We start from the raw sequence: 18,432 nt of genomic DNA on the forward strand, positions 1-18,432 counted from the left end.
TTACGTAGGCACGTTCAGTGACGGTCAGTTGCTAAAGAAAAAACAGCCGCTTCCGTGTTGTTCTTGTGTTGTTCTGGTGAATAACTGCCATTAGCGGACTCAAAGCTCGGCTGACAGCCTCGGCGGACGGTGACTAAGATGATTTTGTGAAGCGGGCGGACACTTTGAGCTTAGTTCACCCGTCATGTCGCTGCTGCAGAGCTCCAAGAAGAAGGACAAGCGCATATTGTCCGGTACCTGCCCAGACCCCAAATGTCAGGCTCGGCTGTTCTTCCCCGCTCACGGCTCCGTTAGCATCGAATGCACCGAGTGCGGCCAGCGGCACGAACAGAAGAACCTGCTGAACGTCGAGGAGGTGACGGACCCAGATGTGGTGCTCCACAATCTGCTCAGAAACGCCCTGCTCGGCGTCACCGGGGCCCCGAAGAAAGGCACGGAGCTGGTCAAGGTAATGGGGCTGTCCAACTACCACTGCAAGCTCCTGTCCCCGGTGCTCACCCGGTACGGCATGGACAAGCAGACCGGCAAAGCCAAGCTGCTCCGGGACATGAACCAGGGCGAGATGTTCGACTGCTCCCTGCTGGGGGACAGGGCTTTCCTTATCGAGCCGGACCACGTCTCCACCATGGGCTACGGGAAGGACCGGTCCGGGAGCCTCATCTACCTGCACGACACCCTGGAGGAGGTGAAGAAGGCCAACGGCAGCAGGGAGTGCCTCATCCCGGTGCACGTGGACGGGGACGGACACTGCCTGGTCCACGCCGTGTCCAGGGCTCTGGTGGGCAGGGAACTGTTCTGGCACGCCCTGAGGGAGAACCTCAAACAGAACTTCAAGCAGAACCTGGACCGCTACAAGGCTCTGTTCCAGGACTTCATAGACGCTGCGGAGTGGGAGGACATCATCAATGAGTGCGACCCCCTGTTCATCCCCCCAGAAGGTGAATCTGTGTTCAGGTGTTCAGGTGGAGGGTCCCATCCGTCAGACACATGATTTATGGAGCTCCGCACCATTCACACAAGTTCACTCATGACACTTAATGCACAGACACTTGGTGACAGCGAATGGAAAAAGTACCTTTAACAGGCAGTGTTAGTATTAGTCTTAGTCTGAATTGTGGATCAACAAACGGCAACTTAGCAACGCTGAGAACATCCCATAATAACTTTATAGCATCATAAGGCTCTGAATCAAACAGACCCATGTAGAAGAAACACTGACATTTACCGTCCAACTCCATTCTGTCCATTTCCAGCTGAGTCCAGCGGAAAAACCACCACTGTAGTTTGATCACTTTATCACAGTTGTTTCTTTCTGGTTCTCACCCTCAGAGTGACTCACTACTCCCTCTAGTGGTCACAGAAATCCCCCCAACCCCGTCAGTGGAAATAAATTCACTTCATTTCTCCATAATCCAATACATCGGCATATGTGGAAAAACTTCATAGATCTATATTATAAACGCTAATGAGAATTTAGGTCATTTTTAAAATATTTGAACATCGAAACACAACATAGAACCTTTAAGTATGAATGATAACTTTTAAGGATGATTAAGGCCTTGGTTTGAGACAAAAAAAAAAAATCTTTATTACTATTTAATTCATAAAGACCCAGTGCTACATTTATGGCAGTTCCCTGAAGAACTTTTCTATGTATTGAACCTTTTTAAATAATTTATTATAGTAGTATCCTCTTTATTTTGTGTTTTATTTTCAGTGAAAATCATGCATTTTTCTATATTTAATTCACTGATCATGCAGATGTTCATTAAAGCTCTGATTAAAGTTGAAGGTTATTCTATCAGAAACAGAGGAAACTGAAGATAAACAGTGCCTTTTTCAGTCCAATCTGTCATTAACTGAACATTAACCCAGTGTGTCCATCCACTGTCATTGATCCAACTCGAAGGGTTTGACTGGTGAATTAATGTTGGAGAAGATGACGGTGTTTCCACGGTAGCTACGGAGCCTCTGAATGTCCAAATATGGTCATATCTGGTGACCATGAAAAGATGAAGAACTGTATTTGACACCAATTATTGACATGGATTGATAGGATTAGTGGATCAACAGGAATTAAACAGTTTAGATCAGTAGATGGTTTAGTTCGATGGTGGATGTTTAGGTTTTAATGGGTTTTAAACCAAACTATACCTAAACTAAAGTGCTGAAGTAAATCCACCGTTCATCCAAACCACCCTCTACAAACTGAGAAACCGTCAGATCCTTCAGCACCACCTGGGTTTTCTTGGTAGATGAATAATATTTCCTTCCTTGTCCTCCCTTAAGGTGTGCCACTGGGCCTGCGTAACATCCACATCTTCGGCCTGGCCAACGTCCTCCACCGGCCCATAATCCTGCTGGACTCTCTCAGCGGGATGAGGAGCTCAGGTGACTACTCGGCCACCTTCCTGCCAGGCCTGGTGTCTGAGGACCAGTGCAAAGGGAAGGACGGGAAGCTCAACAAGCCCATCTGCATCGCCTGGAGCAGCTCCGGACGCAACCACTACATCCCTCTGGTGGGCATCAAGAACACGGTGCTGCCCAAGCTGCCGGCCCGCCTCCTGCCCAAAGCCTGGGGTGTTCCACAGGAGCTGATCCGGAGGTACATCAAACTGGAGCCCGACGGCAGCTGCGTGATTGGCGGAGACCGCAGTCTACAGGACAAGTACCTGATGAGGCTGGTCAACGCCATGGAGGAGGTGGGCCTTTCCACTTCACCGCACTTCGGTTTATTTCAAATATGCAACAAAACTAACACAATAACCCTGCCTTAGGCTACGTTTAGACCAGGAGGGTCAAACTCATTTGTTCCAAGGGCAGCATTCAGCTCAACTGGATCTGCAGTGGGCCTGACCAGTAAAGTAATAGCATTGTAACCTATAAATAATGACAACTTTTTCTCTTTGTTGTAGTGCAATAAAAAACAAAACAAAACATTCACTTACCTATTGCATTATTTGGTAACAAACATTATATTGTGAAAAATTTGGAGTTTGAAACTAAAATAAGTAGCATTTCTCAGTTTCTCATTTGTCCAGGTCATTGTTCTTCGTGGCAGTTCTTCAAGGTTCAACTGGACTAGTGTTACTTCAAAAAAGCAACACTAGTCCAGTTGAACCTAGAACTAGAAAAATGGAGTTGTCACTATTTATAGGTTAATATGTTGTTATTTTACTTTAGATCATATTAGTCTGTATGTGGAACCTAAAATGAGTTGAACACCATTCATTGTTAATATCTTCAGTGTAATTTTTGCACTTCGCAAATCATCCCGCAGGCCAGAATGGACCTTTTGGCGGGCCGGTTTTGGACCCCAGGCCGCATGTTTGAGACCCCTAGTTTAGACGGTAACGATCTGAACCAAAAATGCACAAGTGGCATTATGTTCTCACTTTTAATTCTGTATTTAGACGTGCATTTAGGGGGTAAAATCTGCATGCAGAGGGACATGCAGCAGTGTGTAAAATGTCCTATTAATGGATGTGGTATGGACACCAGGAGGCATTAGCACCACCAAGACCAAGCACCTGCCTAGAACCAAACTACTTCTATTCCTGTTCTGTCCTAGTGCCAAACGCAATCACAAAACAGGAAACAGAACATGACAATTGGTGAATCGACTCTTGGATGTAAATTAGAGGCTAGGGCAACTTGAAGGTCCGTCAGGGAAATAATCCCACATGTTGTTGTTTTCTTGTACTCGCGTCTGCAGTTTTCAACCCTTTAGACGGTGACGCCAGAGTGGAGCGTTTTTAAGATTTCCCCTCTGGAAGGTGGTTTCACTTTTCTGCCTTTTCAACCCCCCAAAAACACTGTTGCCGTCTAAACAAAAGGCACGCCTGATCAAAAATTTTGTTGTTTTCATCCAAGAGCATTGTGCTGTAAACTGGGCCTTAGTGCCTAGAGAGAAAACAGATGTATACACAGACTAGTGCGTTGACCCGTGGGGATCCACAGGTTCTAAATGTGGTCATTTTTATGCTGTTGTGTATTTGTGCATGTTGTACCGCATTTGTCCAGCAGTCAACATCAAAGCGTTTTGGCCACACCAACATGATTATAAGGATATTGTATTAAAAAAGACTAATATCTGCCAAAATACTGGTCAGATCACCTGACTGTTTTCACTAGTCTGTTCACTGAGTAAAAATACAGAAGGATGACAAACTGTAATATTCAGCTGTGTGTGGACACACACTACACTCTCTCTCTCTCTCTCTCTCTCTCTCTCTCTCTCTCTCTCTCTCTCTCTCTCTCTCTCTCTCTCTCTCTCTCTCTCTCTCTCTCTCTCTCTCTCTCTCTCTCTCTCTCTCTCTCACTCTCTCTCTCTCTCTCTCTCTCTCTCTCTCTCTTATTGCATTGGTCCCTTATAAAACCCCACACACGTCACATGTGTTTGTCTGTATTTGTTGTAACTGCTGTTGGTAAAAACTGTTCTTAAACCTGTCAGTTCTTGTCTTGAATGTTCTGTGTCTGTATTCAGAGTGTGTTCGGGGGCTGAATCTGTCCCACATGTCCCATCGCTCTGTTATAAATGAAAATTGCACCAGTCAAAGGCGGCGACTCTGTCTCCAACCTCCCACGTATATAAATGACCTGAGTTTGTTGTCGGTCCTCAGGTGTTCATGGAGAAGCACAGTATCCACCCATCGTTGGTGGCCGACGTGCACCAGTACGTCTACAGACGCACCGGTGTGATCGGCATCCAGCCTGAGGAGGTGACAGAGGCCGCCAAGAAGTCGGTGATGGAGAACCGGCTGCACCGCTGCCTCATCTGCGGCGCCCTGTCGGAGCTCCACGTGCCACCGGAGTGGCTGGTTCCTGGCGGGAAACTCTATAACCTCGCCAAATCCACGCATGGCCAACTGCGGCCGGACAAGAACTACAGCTTCCCCCTCAACAACGTGGTGTGTTCCTACGACCCCCAGAGGGACGGCCTCGTCCCCGACTACAAACTCAGCTCCCTCAACACCTGCAACTGGTGTCACGGCACCTCAGTCCGCCACATCCGCGGAAACGGGTCGGTGGTTTACCTGGACGGGGACAGAACCAACAGCCGCTCCCAGGGGGGGAAGTGTGGGTGTGGCTTCAAACACTTCTGGGAGGGGAAGGAGTACGACAACCTCCCAGAGGCGTTCCCCATCACGCTGGAGTGGGGCGGTCGGGTGGTGAGGGAGACGGTGTACTGGTTCCAGTATGAGACAGATCCGTCATTAAATAGCAACGTGTATGACGTGGCCATGAAACTCGTCACCAAACACTTCCCCGGCGAGTTCGGCAGCGAGATCCTGGTACAGAAAGTGGTCAACACCATCCTGCATCACACGGCCAAGAAGAACCCGGACGAGTACAACCCAGTGTCCATCGACGGGGCCCACGCGCAGCGTCTCACTGATACGGTGGAGACGCAGCCGCCAGCCGACCCGCAGCCGCCCACCAAGATCATCCTGACGGGTCAGAAGGCGAAGACGCTCCATAAAGAGGAGCTGACGATGAGCCGGGCAGAGCGCAGCCTCCAGCAGAGCATCAGCGAGCAGGCCTCCACCGCCCAGAGGAGACGCACTGACAAGCTGAAGCAGGAGCAGAAGGGCCGCGGCCGGACGCCCTCCCCCGGTGGATCGCCAGAAACCTCCTCCTCTTCAGCTCCGGCCACACCCACCAAGTCCTCCTCCCCCTCCTCGTCCAATAAGGAGAAGAAGATCCGCGTGACCACCAGTGACGGCAGACAGGCCATGCTCACCCTTCAGGCCCACACCACCTTCTCCGAGTTGCAGAGGAGCGTCGCCAACCAGTTTGGTGTGGCGGTGGCGCAGCAGTGCATCCGATATGGGTTCCCTCCCAAAGAGCTGCCTCCCCCGAAGGACGGTGAGGAGAATGAGCCGGTGGCGCTGCAGCACGGCGACAGGGTGACGGTGGAGATCCTGCGGGGCGCCGAGGACAAGAGCCCCGCCCCCTCCATCCCCCGAGCGTCCAGCTCACACTCCGCCCTGCATGCCGCGAAGAGCGAGGACGCCGCCACGACTGGCAGGATGAGCAGCCGCGAACTCCAGGACAGCATTGACCTTGAGATGTCGTCCCTCTGTCTCCTAGCAACACTGATGGGTAAGAAGCGAAACGATGGACGAAATATTGATTATTTTACTGATCAGGTCAGAATTCAGACGAAGCAAAGGAACCAGTTCAATATGAATCAAACAAAACAGATTTAAATTCACGCCAGCGCTGACCCGCAGTTTGAGCGGTTCTACTGGATCAGGCACCGTTGGCCTCGGACCATAACTGTCTAACTCAGACACAGATGGGCCACAGTCTGTGGAGCCGTTGAATCCAGGTGTTTCTTTTGTAACAGGGCTGTGGGATCCAAAACAATAAGGACTAATGTCAGAATATACTTTTATATTATGGGATAGATATCAGTGCACTGGTTCGTTTGGGTTTAATTTTTTTCTAAAATGACTCACAGATGGTTTGGACTGAATTTCTCTCAACATTGATTTTGTTTTGTTTTTTTCTCCATGATTCTGATTTTCAGTGTTCTTTCTCTAAATGTCTCTAATATTTTTCCTGCTCTGACTGTAAATAATAATTTCCATCTACTGTCGTCACTTCTGACTGAGGAAGAAAAATCTACCATTAAACTACACCAAAATACTGATGTTTCTCAACTCTGTGGACATAAATATGTGGACACATCATGTCTCCAGCTGTCAGATGTCCTGTTCAGGAGGATCAGACACAGAAACATCAATATTAATAATCAATAGGAGATTTATCCCGTAATATCAAACTCCATTCTGACATTAGTCCTTATTGTTTTGGATCCCAGACCCCTGCTAGAACAGAAACACCTGGATTCAATGGGTCCACAGACTGAGGTCCATTTGTGTTTGAATTAGACCGTTATAACATGACGCTAACGTTATGACATTAATTCTACTTCCTGCGGTGTCTCACTGTAGTTCAGAGAATGTGTCTGTGGCTTTGATAACATTTGCTGCATGTCCGTCCATCTTCAGTTTCTGTAACCTGACCCTGGTTCTGCTTCACCTTCACTCCATTTCACTGCAGCTTCCGTTCCAGTGCTGCAAAAAAACAACAGTCAAACTAATCAGAGCCGTCTGTCGAACTGCACGCCGTAAAAAGCACCATTCAGTACATGTCTGATCCGGACCTGGTGTGGGCCGTCCCGGTCTGGTGGTCGGTACTGGTCCAGTGCCGTTTGTCATTTTAATGGAGTCACACTCATTTTGGATGAGGCTCAAAGCAGGATTCAGCCAAAAAGAGAGAAAAGATGCAACGTCCACACAAATGAAAACAGCACAAGTCCTGTTCAGGTCCAGTCCTGTTCGAGTCCAGTCCTGTTCAGGTCCAGTCCTGTTCAGGTCCAGTCCTGTTCGAGTCCAGTCCTGTTCGAGTCCAGTCCTGTTCAGGTCCAGTCCTGTTCAGGTCCAGTCCTGTTCGAGTCCAGTCCTGTTCGGGTCCAGTCCTGTTCGAGTCCAGTCCTGTTCGGGTCCAGTCCTGTTCGGGTCCAGTCCTGTTCGAGTCCAGTCCTGTTCGGGTCCAGGCCTGTTCAGGTCCAGTCCTGTTCGGGTCCAGTCCTGTTCGAGTCCAGTCCTGTTCGGGTCCAGGCCTGTTCAGGTCCAGTCCTGTCAGGACTCCCCCCCCCCCCCCCCCAAAGGGGAGGCAAGGGCTATTGTTTTTGGTTCAGTTTGTTTGTTTGTTTACACTTTCGCAGTAAATCTATCGGTTGAATTCAGACCAAATTGGGTTTGTAGATTACCACTGACCCAGAGCAGATGTAATTACATTTTGGGAAAAGTAGGTCAAAGTTCACATTTTTTATGTTTCGTCTTTTTATATATATTTTTTTTCCCCATTGACTTATAATCCAGACTGATCTCATGAAATCACGTTGTATGTCACAGCAGTTCTTATGGTATTTAGCGTGTTCTACGTACGCATTTTCAACCTTTCACCAGCGCCATTTGATCAAATGTCAATTTACGCCAAGACCTCCAGTTCACATAAATCTAACTTTTTTCTTCTGTCTCTTCTTTTCTCTCTTCTTCGTCTTTCTTCTCATCTTTCTCTCTTTTCTTTTTCTTCTTTCTTTTACTTTCTCTTTTTGTCTTCTTTCTTTCTTCTTTTTCTCCCTTTTTTTCTACTTCTTTTTTCGCGTTCTCTTTTCCTCTTCTTTTTCTTCTTTGTTTTCCTTTTTCTATTTTCTCTTCTTTTCTCTTTTGTCTTTCTTCTCTAAAATTTCTCTCGTTTTCTTCTTTTTTCTTCTCTTCTCTCTTCTTTTTCTCTCTCTCTCTTTTCATAACCCTAACTGCTCATTGCGTGGTATTTGACACGGGGTGAACATACTTGCGGAAAGCTTATAATGCATACAGATAACACGCCAATTAAAAGCGATGTGTATATTTACACAATTCATGATATGACATTGTATAATGGGCAAAATCTCTCAAGTCTATAAAAACAAATTTTGTTTCAATTTACTTCAAACTTGGCACATATATAGAAGCAATTGATATGACATCAGCACAAGCATAGACATGATGACATCAGCTGGATCCACGACAAAATAAGATACAATACATGTGAGGGACAGGGCTTGTTGTACCTGGAACCACTTGTTTGTATTTCACTGTTCTACAATGTCTTAGTAAATATCTGCTTCAGACATTAAATGTGTTAAATCTGACATACTTTAATAAGATGAATCAGAAAAAAATGATAGAAGTCATGTTTAGCTCATGTTTTAATATATGTGATCATGTGTTATTACATATATATGTTAGTTTATGTTAATTTATCCAATAGATTTATAAATGTTCCACTGAGAGAACCTGTAAAGTGAATGTATTGTCATGTGCAGACAGTGTTTTGAAGTAGATCTGACACTAATATTCCTTTAGAATTAAACCCATTCTTTCATTAATTCTCCAATTTCACATTTTGGCCCCAGACTGTATCTGAGAAACTACAACCAACCAACATTTAGGACTGGATTAGTCTGTATTAGTGACTCAAATTTGGTCAAGTTTAACTACTTTTATTCTGGAAGCATTTTATTCATAGACCAGTGTAATTAGCTATTATTTAACCAGGAACAAAATCTGATTAATGAAGTAAAATAAGCAAAACAAAACAAAAAAAAAACTCAGAAATGGCCAAAGTAATCAATAAAATACATTTTAAAACTAACAAAAATAATAAGTAACAGGAACAAAATAAGCTACAAAATGAACAAAACTGAAGAAAAAATAATAAAGCAGGCAACAAAATGAACAGAAACAGCCAAAGTAATCAATAAAATGACCAAAAATAATCAGCAACAAGAACAAAATAAACCACAAACTGAACAAAATTTAAGAAAAAATAATAAAACGGGCAACAAAATGAATAGAAACAGCTAAAAATAATCAATAAAATGAACCAAATCAATAATTACAAAAAATCATCAACAACAAGAACAAAATAAACCACAAACTGAACAAAATTTAAGAAAAAATAATAAAACGGGCAACAAAATGAATAGAAACAGCTAAAAATAATCAATAAAATGAACCAAATCAATAATTACAAAAAATCATCAACAACAAGAACAAAATAAACCACAAACTGAACAAAATTTAAGAAAAAATAATAAAACGGACAACAGAATGAACAGAAACAGCCAAAAATAATCAATGAAATGAACCAAATCAATAAAAAAATGACAAAAAACAATCAGCCACAAGAACAAAATAAGCCACAAACTGAACAAAATTGAAGAAAAAAAAAAAGATTTGGCTTTGTCTCCAGTTTTCTCTGTTTCTAATATAATAACCATCAACTTTAGTCTGAGCTTTAATGAACATCTAAATGATCCGTGAATTAAATATAGGAAAATATATGATTTACACTGAAAAATGCTGAATAATGAGGATAATATTAGAATGAATGGTTTTAAATCATTGACTAAAGGTTAAATCTAAAGAAGAGTTCGTTTGGGAACAGTTCTGGGTGTGTAAGGGTTAAATCTTCTCCACTGATCTGGTTTCTGATCTAATCCTGTGTTTTCATCGCTGTGGATGATGTCAGCGTTTTTCCTGCTCGGCCGTTCAAATCCACCACGACTCGACTCGTTTCTGCAAAAACGATTCAGTTCGCTGGCTCCGAACCGGACCAAACGCAAACACCGCGCCGTGCTGACTCAGGCGTCTCCCCTGCCAGCGGGGTCAAAGGTCGTGGCTGCGTTCAGATAAACAGGGCGCGCGTCCGTCGACATTCAGGACGCTTTGGTGTGCACTTTGAGCCTGACGCTGCACTTCCTGTCCGCCGTGGCACGCGCTCAGTAGGGTCCTGCTCAGGAGATAAAAAAAAAAACAACAACAAAGCATTGGCCGCAGGAACACGTCAGATCCAGATAATGAACGGCGTCTGCTTCTGTCCTGGATCAACATGTGAAATCAGATGAAAAAAAGCAACGTACTGTATGTTCAGATGTTTTCATCCACATCGGGGACGCTCCAGGTTCCACATTCAGGCCAAGTTCATGTCCAGACCAATAACAGAAAAAACCTACAGTCGCAGAAAAAAGGATGAGACCATCAATAGACCAGTTTCATAATTTACTGTTATTTTTATTTTATTTTTTTTACATTAAAACAAAGAGAAAAATGTGGAGCTGTCAATATTTATGGGTTATTATGTTATTATTTTATTGGTCTGACCCAGTTTTAAATCAATTGGGCTGATCTACATGTATTTACACACACAAACAGTTGCGGAAAAAGTGATTAGATCAGGACTCTCAAACATGCGCCCCGGGGGCCAAATGCGTCCCCCCCAAAGGTTCCAATCCGACCCCTGGGATGAATTTACAAAGTGTAAAAATTCCACAGTCCAGGCTGTGGAACTCACTTTAATTCAGGTTTCACATACAGACCAATATGATCTACAGTCAAATAATAACAGCAGAATAACCTACAAAAAAGAATGACTGCAGATTTTCTTCTGGGTTTGATGTGAAAAAAATATTATTACATTATGTCTATAAATAATGACAACTTCAAGTATTTGTCTTTGTTTTAGTGCAAAAAATAACATTAAATTATGAAAATATTTACATTTACAAACTATCCTGTAACAATAAAATGTGAATAACCTGAACAGAAATTATAAATAAATATATAAATATATAAATTTGAACTCTTTTCTTCCTGTTCCTCAGTGTTTAGTGTCTTTGTAGATCTGATCCAGAATGCACATGGACAAATGAGAAGTGGAGGCAGAATATTGTTAAAATTGCACTGATTCTTCTTAAGAAATTTCTGTTTTTTTCAGGTTATTCACATCTTTTTTGTTTGAATAGTTTATAAAAGTAAGTATTTTCATAATTTAATGGGGGTTTTTTGCACTAAAACAAAGACAAAAATTCTGAGTTGTCATTATTTATAGGTTATTCTGTTATTATTTTACTGGTCTGGCCCACTGGAGATCAAATTGGGCTGAATATAGAACCTGAAAGAAAATGAGTTTGAGAGCCCTGGATTAGACCATCCGAAGTCATCAAAAACAATAGTTATGCAATCCAGTCCTAACTCCTGTGTGTGTCATGTGACTAAAACAGACAGAACAGAAAACATGGAATGAATAAAAGCACTGTTACTGTTGCAGATACTGATGGCAGAACTGAAGTGATCTGAGTTATTATCAAGAAAACATGTTAAATGGATAGATATCAGCTGTTAAATTAAACTACTATGAGCTATTTTTGTTGGTATCATTGTATTTGTCCAAACAAATGGACCTTTAGTTGGACCAGGCATTAAAATGAACAAGAAACTGAAGAAAACCAGGGGTGGTCTAATCATTTTTTCCACGACTGTATAAATAAACACAACTGACAGACTGATCTCATGAAATTGTGCTGTATGTGACGCCAGTTTATTGCATTTGGCGTGCTATACGTATGCATTTTCATCCTTTTGCGTGTTATTTAACACCGTATGATGGTGTGTCAGTGCACTAGCCACTAATTGCTAACCACTAATCCTAACCCTAACCGCTAATCACACTAGCCGCTAATTGCGCTAATGGTGTGCTATTTTACGTGGCATAAATCTACACGCTGAAAGCTTATAATGTGTACAGATAACATGCCAGTTAAAAGTGGCGCGTTATCTGTACGCAATTCATGATATCACGTTGCAACTGCAGATGTTTGTCTTTGTTTTAGTGCAAAACATTTTTTTAATAATGAAAATATTTACATTTACAAACAAAACAAAAAAGATGGGAACAACCTGAAAAAACGGAAGTTTCTGAAGAAAAATCTGTGCAATTGTAAGAATACTCTGCCTCCGTTTATCGTTCATGTTCATGACAGATCAGATCAACAAATACACCAAACATTTAATAACAATCAGAATATTGTTAAAATTACACTGAATTTTCTTTAGACATTTCAGGTTGCTCATATTTGTTCAGGTTATTGATCACGTTTTATTGTTGAAGGATAATTAATGTAAATATTTTCATAATTTATTACTGTTTTGTGCTAAAACAGAGAAAAATGTAAAGTTGTCATTATTTCTGGGGTCATTATTCTATTATTTTACTGTTGATCATATTGGTCTGAATGTTGAACCTGAACTCAAACCAGTTCAACACCTTTAACTGTGACATGTCTTCAGTGGGATGTTTGCACTTTGGGGTGGATCGGACCCTTGGGGGGCCAGTTTAGGTCCGTATGTTTGACCCCCTGGTCTGCAGAAACTCTGTAAAACACACACTGATGAATGTGTTTGTGTTTGTTCCAGGTGAGGATGTTTGGTCGTACGCAAAGAAGCTGCCACACCTATTCCAACAGGGCGGAGTCTTCTACAGCATCGTCAAGAAGGACATGGGTACGAGTTTATTATTATTATTATTATTATCATTATTATTATGTATCATCCTATTATTACAGTTATAGATTTAAATCACATCTGTTCATAGTTACTGCAGGTTTGTTCTTTAATGTTTCGTCGACGGTCTTTGTGACGGCATTGGTATCGTGGCCGTCATCAGATCGTGGAAGGATCTGATTCCATATGTGGAGTTTGCAGATGTTTCCTCGGACTGACTTTTCATTTCCTGTCTCTGCTTCTCGTGCGTCCCAGGTCTGATGGACGGGAAACACTGCACACTGCCTCACCTGACGGGGAAGACGTTTGTCTACAACGCCGCCGAGGACCGTCTGGAGCTCTGCGTGGATGCCGCCGGTCACTTTCCCGTGGGCCCCGATGTGGAGGAGCTGGTGAAGGAGGCGCTGGTCCAGCTGCGCTCCGAGACGGCCACCAGGGGCAGCAGAGAGGGCAGCCCGTCGCACGGCGTCCTGCGACTGGGCAGCGGCGGTGTGGTGCGGAAGAAGGAGCAGCTGCAGAATGTCACCGCCTTCCAGGGAAAAGGCCACTCGCTGGGCAGCACCGGAGGCTCCTCTCCTCCGGAGCACCGGCCAATCACACGTCAGCACAGCAGCGGCGTGGACCTCAGCGCAAGCGTGTCCCGAGGACCCCCGGACCTGTCAGACATCCCCGAGGACGCCACCCGGGAGCTGGTGCGCATGGCGCCGGGCTTTGTGACCATGAAGGACGGCCGCGGCCTCGACCCCGGCTTGATGGAGCAGCAGCGTCGGAAGCTGCAGGAGATGGTGTCGTCCATCCAGGCCTCCATGGAGCGGCACCTGAGGGAGCAGCAGGACGCCGCCGCGGGGGCAGCTGGCGGGGCCAGCCAGGAGCGGACAGCCGGGACTAAGATGCCCACAGCCGAAGCTCCGCCCGCGGCCGGGAAACTGGAGGCGAAGGCGGAGGAGCCGGAGGAGATGGAGAGTCAGGACGCCGGGCAGAGCAACGCCACCGAGCCCATGGATCACTCCTGATGCTCCTGAACGCTCCCCCGCGCCGCCGGCCGCCGCCGGGGTCACATGGCCTCGAGTCGGATCAGACAGCTTCGGTCTTCATCGTGTTTCGTCGTCTTTACTGCATGAGCACAGAGCGGCCGGAAAGGGATGGATGGACGGCGTTTCATTGTGACACATTGTGCGATCCATCATCGGTCCCGTGTCACGCCCCTCCCCCCTCGGCTGCGTCGGACAGGAAACAGCGTTCGATCCAGTCCTGCTTTCACAGAACGATTCCTGCCTTTTCAGGGTTAAAGTTTTCCTTCCGTTGATGATGAATCGTACACGATTGTCTTACAATTTATCGCAGAGTGGCCTGAGTGGTGACCTTTGACCCTGTGATTCCCAGCCCGCCTCTACGTATCTAACTTTCGCACTAAAAACACGCGTAACAACAGTTGATGTAAAAACACTGCATTAAGTGACGACTTGACAAACTGTAGCACAGCATCAGTTCATTATGCCATGAACTTCCTGTTTATTGTCCATCTGGTCGTCTCGTTTCGGTCCCTTCGACTCCAACGCCAACAGCCAAGTCCAGCTTTTTAAGTAGAACAAACAGATGGAGCTGTTAAACCCATTCCCCTTCCTGCCTCATGTGACCTGAGGCCGCAGCGTAACGTAGTAAATGATGAACAGTTGATGTCCCCGTAACTGGACCGGCGCCGTTTCAGTTCCAACAGTTTGTTCATTTTTTGCCAATTCCAGTTGATGTAAGTTGGACAAAGGAAGTCATACATGGACGACATCTTGTCAAAGCCCCGGACCATGACCCCTGGACGTGACCCTTTGACTGTGACCACTTGACCATGACCCTTGGACTGTGACCTCTTGACCATGACCCCTCCCCCTGACATCCACGGAGGTCGAGGCGTGCTGTACTTCACCTTCTCGTCCCTGAATGCTTGTGTTTTTACATCACGTGCCGTTACTTGCTCTGAGAGGTTGAAAAGCCCACGGTGTGGGTTGCGTTCCTGTAGATAGAAGAATCCTCCGAGTCTTACCGGAGCCGCAGGTCACATGACCACGGCCGCTCGTCCCGCTAACACGCTTCCGTCAAAGCGCACGCCGCGACAAGTGCACCGCCTCCGCAAACGCGTAAACGCCTTCATCACCGAAACCTGCTTTCACCGTGCGTCTCTGGGTATCTGTGACCGACGGCCAGACTCCTTCATCCCCTCCTCCGTCGCTGCACGGTGCCACCTACAGGTTAACGGAGGAACAGCAGCTGCAGGGTTCGCTTGATCCTTTATTTAAACCTCATGGTGTGTTCACTGTCCACTGAATATCACACATATATCACATGTACTGATGGGTTTAGGTTCCTTTAAATTCAAAACACAAATTAAAGTAAAAACTTCCCATTTCCATAAAATAATACGATACTAATTATTAATAACCAATTATAATGTTATAATGGAAATGATTTGAAGCAAAAAGAAGGAGTTTATTGAGCTGAAAACACAGAACAAAGCAGGAAATTAACTGTAATTTACTTGATTTTTTGTGGTTTGTTCCCAGATTTGTTCGTATTGGTACATGTAGGATTCAAATGGAGGTTTTGTTTTCTGTCCACTTACTTCCCTTCAAACTCAATAATTCTAGTTGAGATCATAGATCCATCAGCCGCTGTTTTATCCATGTTTGAGTTTATTTCCCACCAAAAAGTCTCTGTTCTTTAATAGCGGCGACATGATTATTTTCTGGTTTCTTTCGTTCTCTGTGGCAGTAAATGATTGAATAACGTCGGGCTGGTTGAACTGAAGTGAATTGGCTTCATTAGAAACTGGTTGAACTGAATGTTAGTCGAGTTAAAAACACTGAGATGGGACTGATTTGTGTTCTTACATCAGCCACTGAACAACATTTGGAACTTATGTTGGAACTTCAGATGTTGGCGTTGAAATGGTGTTTTGTCACAATTAAGTGAAATGAAAAAAAAAAAATAAAGAAAACTAATGAAAACCAGTGCATTCAACTGTAAAAAAAAAGTTTATGTGAAGATGATTTGAAGGATCCTCCTGAAAGTACAGGAGAAACTCCACATCCCATGATGCCTTGAGCACCACAAAGCCTCATGGGAGCTGTAGTTGACGAACCCAAACCAACAGAGACTGCAGAGGCAGAACCCAATAGTGGGTAAACAGCGCCCTCTGCTGGAGAACGTCCAGGACGACAGTTGAACCCTGGTGTGTTTAACATCTTTTATGAACGTAAGGGTCGTTTTGATTTCAATGACAAAGAAAAATAAATAAATAATTAAAAGTCCAGAAAAGTGGGTTTGAGGAGCAGCGACCTGATGACAAATGAACAGAGGGGGGCGGGGCCTCTGCCCCTTAACGCATTGGGTTCGTGTCAGCTGACCTATGCAAACGTCACTGAACTTCCACGGTCAAACCGTCCTCGACCTTCTGCAAATGCCTCAGAGGTCAGGACTCCAACAGGGTTCCCAAAGCACTTTTCCACCACAGGGCACGTCGGACGGGACTTCACTTCATTGTGGTCACAGCTTTCTCTCTTCTTTTCATCGTCACCTCAAGCTATGAAATTAATCAGACGTTTTTTTAAGGAGTAGAATAATAACAAGAATAATAATAAAGATCCATCACTGAACGCCTGCAAACATGAGGAACACTCAGAGTTAGAGTCTGAGGTGAAAAAGGAGATGAAATCGGTCCAATGTCAGTTGGATCATTAACGTTACGGCTGCAAAAGTACGTTAACGTCCATGAAATCTTTGACTTTTTTAGGACGTATGTTTCCTGAAGTTCAGTGTTTTGTTAAAGACGTTCTGTAAATGACCAGTTCATCTCATATGTCAAACCTTCATCTTAAATTTCTCCATAAACTAAGGAAATCAGCTTCATCAAAAGCTTTTCTGTATCCTGTTGTTTCCCAGAATGCCCTGTGGCTTCTGTCACATCAGCCATAACATTTACATGTTTCTTTTTCGTGTGAATTTGTGAGTTCTGTCGTTTTATTCGATCGTGGAGATGAACAAACGTCAGACTGAGCGTTTTGAAAGAGAGAAGGGGTTTTGGCATTGGTCGTTCCGTCCGTCTGTCGGTCCACAGGTCAGTCCATCAGTCAATCCATGGGTCAGTCTGTCAGTCTATCCACTGGTCAGTCCATCCATGGAACAGTCTGTCGGTCCAGGGGTCAATTCATTGGTCAGTTCATGGGTCAGTCCATCTTTCAGTCCGTTGATCCGTGGGTCAGTCGGTCAGTCCATGGGTCAGTTAGTTAGTCCATTGATCCATGGGTCAGTTGGTCGGTCCATGGGTGAGTCGGTCAGTCCGTTGATCCATGGGTCAGTCCGTGGTTCAATTGGTCAGTCCGTTGGTCCATGGGTCAGTCATGGGTCCATGGGTCAGTCATTGGTCCATGGATCAGTTGGTCGGTCCGTTGGTCGGATGATCCATGGGTTGGTTGGTCAGTCCATGGTCAGTCTGTCGGTCCATCGGTCAGTCCGTCAGTCGGTCCATCCATGGAGCAGGCTGTCGGTTCATGGGTCAGTCAGTTGGTCCACTGGTCCATTGTTCAGTCCGTTGATCCATGGGTTGGTCAATCCATGGGTCAGTCTGAGGGTCAACTGGTCAGTCAGTCAGTCTATTGGTCCATGGGTTGGTTAATCCATGGGTCAGTCTGAGGGTCAACTGGTCAGTCAGTCAGTCTATTGGTCCATGGGTCAGTCATTGGTCCAGTCTGTTGGTTGGTTGATCCATGAGTTGGTTGGTTGGTCCGTGGGTCAGTCTGTGGGTCAGTCCTTTGGTCCGTGGGTCAGTCCATTGGTCCGTGGGTCAGTCTGTGGGTCAGTCCGTTGGTCCATGGGTCAGTCTGTGGGTCAGTCCGTTGGTCCATGGGTCAGTCCGTTGGTCAGCTGGTCGGTCAGCTTGGCTCGGACGCCCCTCCTGTCCCAGACGTGGACTTTAGCGGTGCTGCTGCACTAATGACAGGATGGATGCACTTGTATAATCGTACATACTGTAGAATATTTGGAAATGTACAGAAACACAGATTGTTGAGCTCCTTCCGTTTTTTTTTAATTTAGTTGTTTGTTTTTTTTTTTAACTTCTCTCTCTCCCGTGCTAATAAACTATTGATGATACACGGCTTTCACATCGCTGTTTGCATGTGTGATGAATAATTTTCAACCCCAACAATAAAATCACTTCCTTCACTTGTTTCTTTGTCGTCACTGACAGATTTGTTCTAAAACGACCTCATCCTGTCCAGTTATGTTTAATTACAGATCAATAGATTATCAATAGTTTAGAACAGAAAAAAGTTGATAAATGTCATCACTTAAATATAAACTATAAACAGACTAAACTCAACACAGACATAACCTGTGACTGGACATGGAACCAGCTGATAATTCGACTGGATCTGGACTCGAACCGTTTGGATCATCACCGCTTCTTTCAAAACTGTAGCTTCGATCATTTTTCAGCCCAAAAATGGACATTAATGTTAAAAAACAAAAAACAGCAACT

At 44.8% G+C, this 18,432-nt stretch overlaps 1 protein-coding gene across 1 annotated transcript; it reads left to right on the top strand.

Annotated features, from left to right (window-relative positions):
* LOC115437499 (deubiquitinating protein VCIP135-like) lies at positions 1-18,116 on the top strand. The gene is made up of 5 exons (XM_030160698.1): positions 1-938; positions 2,290-2,702; positions 4,623-6,105; positions 12,816-12,902; positions 13,158-18,116. The coding sequence occupies exons 1-5, from the start codon at positions 185-187 to the stop codon at positions 13,913-13,915; spliced, it is 3,495 nt and encodes a 1,164-aa protein (XP_030016558.1). The 5' UTR covers positions 1-184; the 3' UTR covers positions 13,916-18,116.
* The last annotated feature ends 316 nt before the right edge of the window (positions 18,117-18,432 follow it).

Source organism: Sphaeramia orbicularis, chromosome 17 (genome assembly GCF_902148855.1).
Source record: "Sphaeramia orbicularis chromosome 17, fSphaOr1.1, whole genome shotgun sequence".
Classification (NCBI taxonomy): Eukaryota; Metazoa; Chordata; class Actinopteri; order Kurtiformes; family Apogonidae; genus Sphaeramia; species Sphaeramia orbicularis.

What these genes read in the sequence shown, in the direction of transcription:
- LOC115437499 (XM_030160698.1), top strand. Translation starts at nt 185, where the DNA reads ATGTCGCTGCTGCAGAGCTCCAAGAAGAAGGACAAGCGCATATTGTCC. An exon ending in TGGTCAACGCCATGGAGGAG is followed by an intron (nt 2,703 to 4,622) that starts GTGGGCCTTTCC and finishes GTCGGTCCTCAG; the next exon opens with GTGTTCATGGAGAAGCACAG. An exon ending in TCTCCTAGCAACACTGATGG is followed by an intron (nt 6,106 to 12,815) that starts GTAAGAAGCGAA and finishes TGTTTGTTCCAG; the next exon opens with GTGAGGATGTTTGGTCGTAC.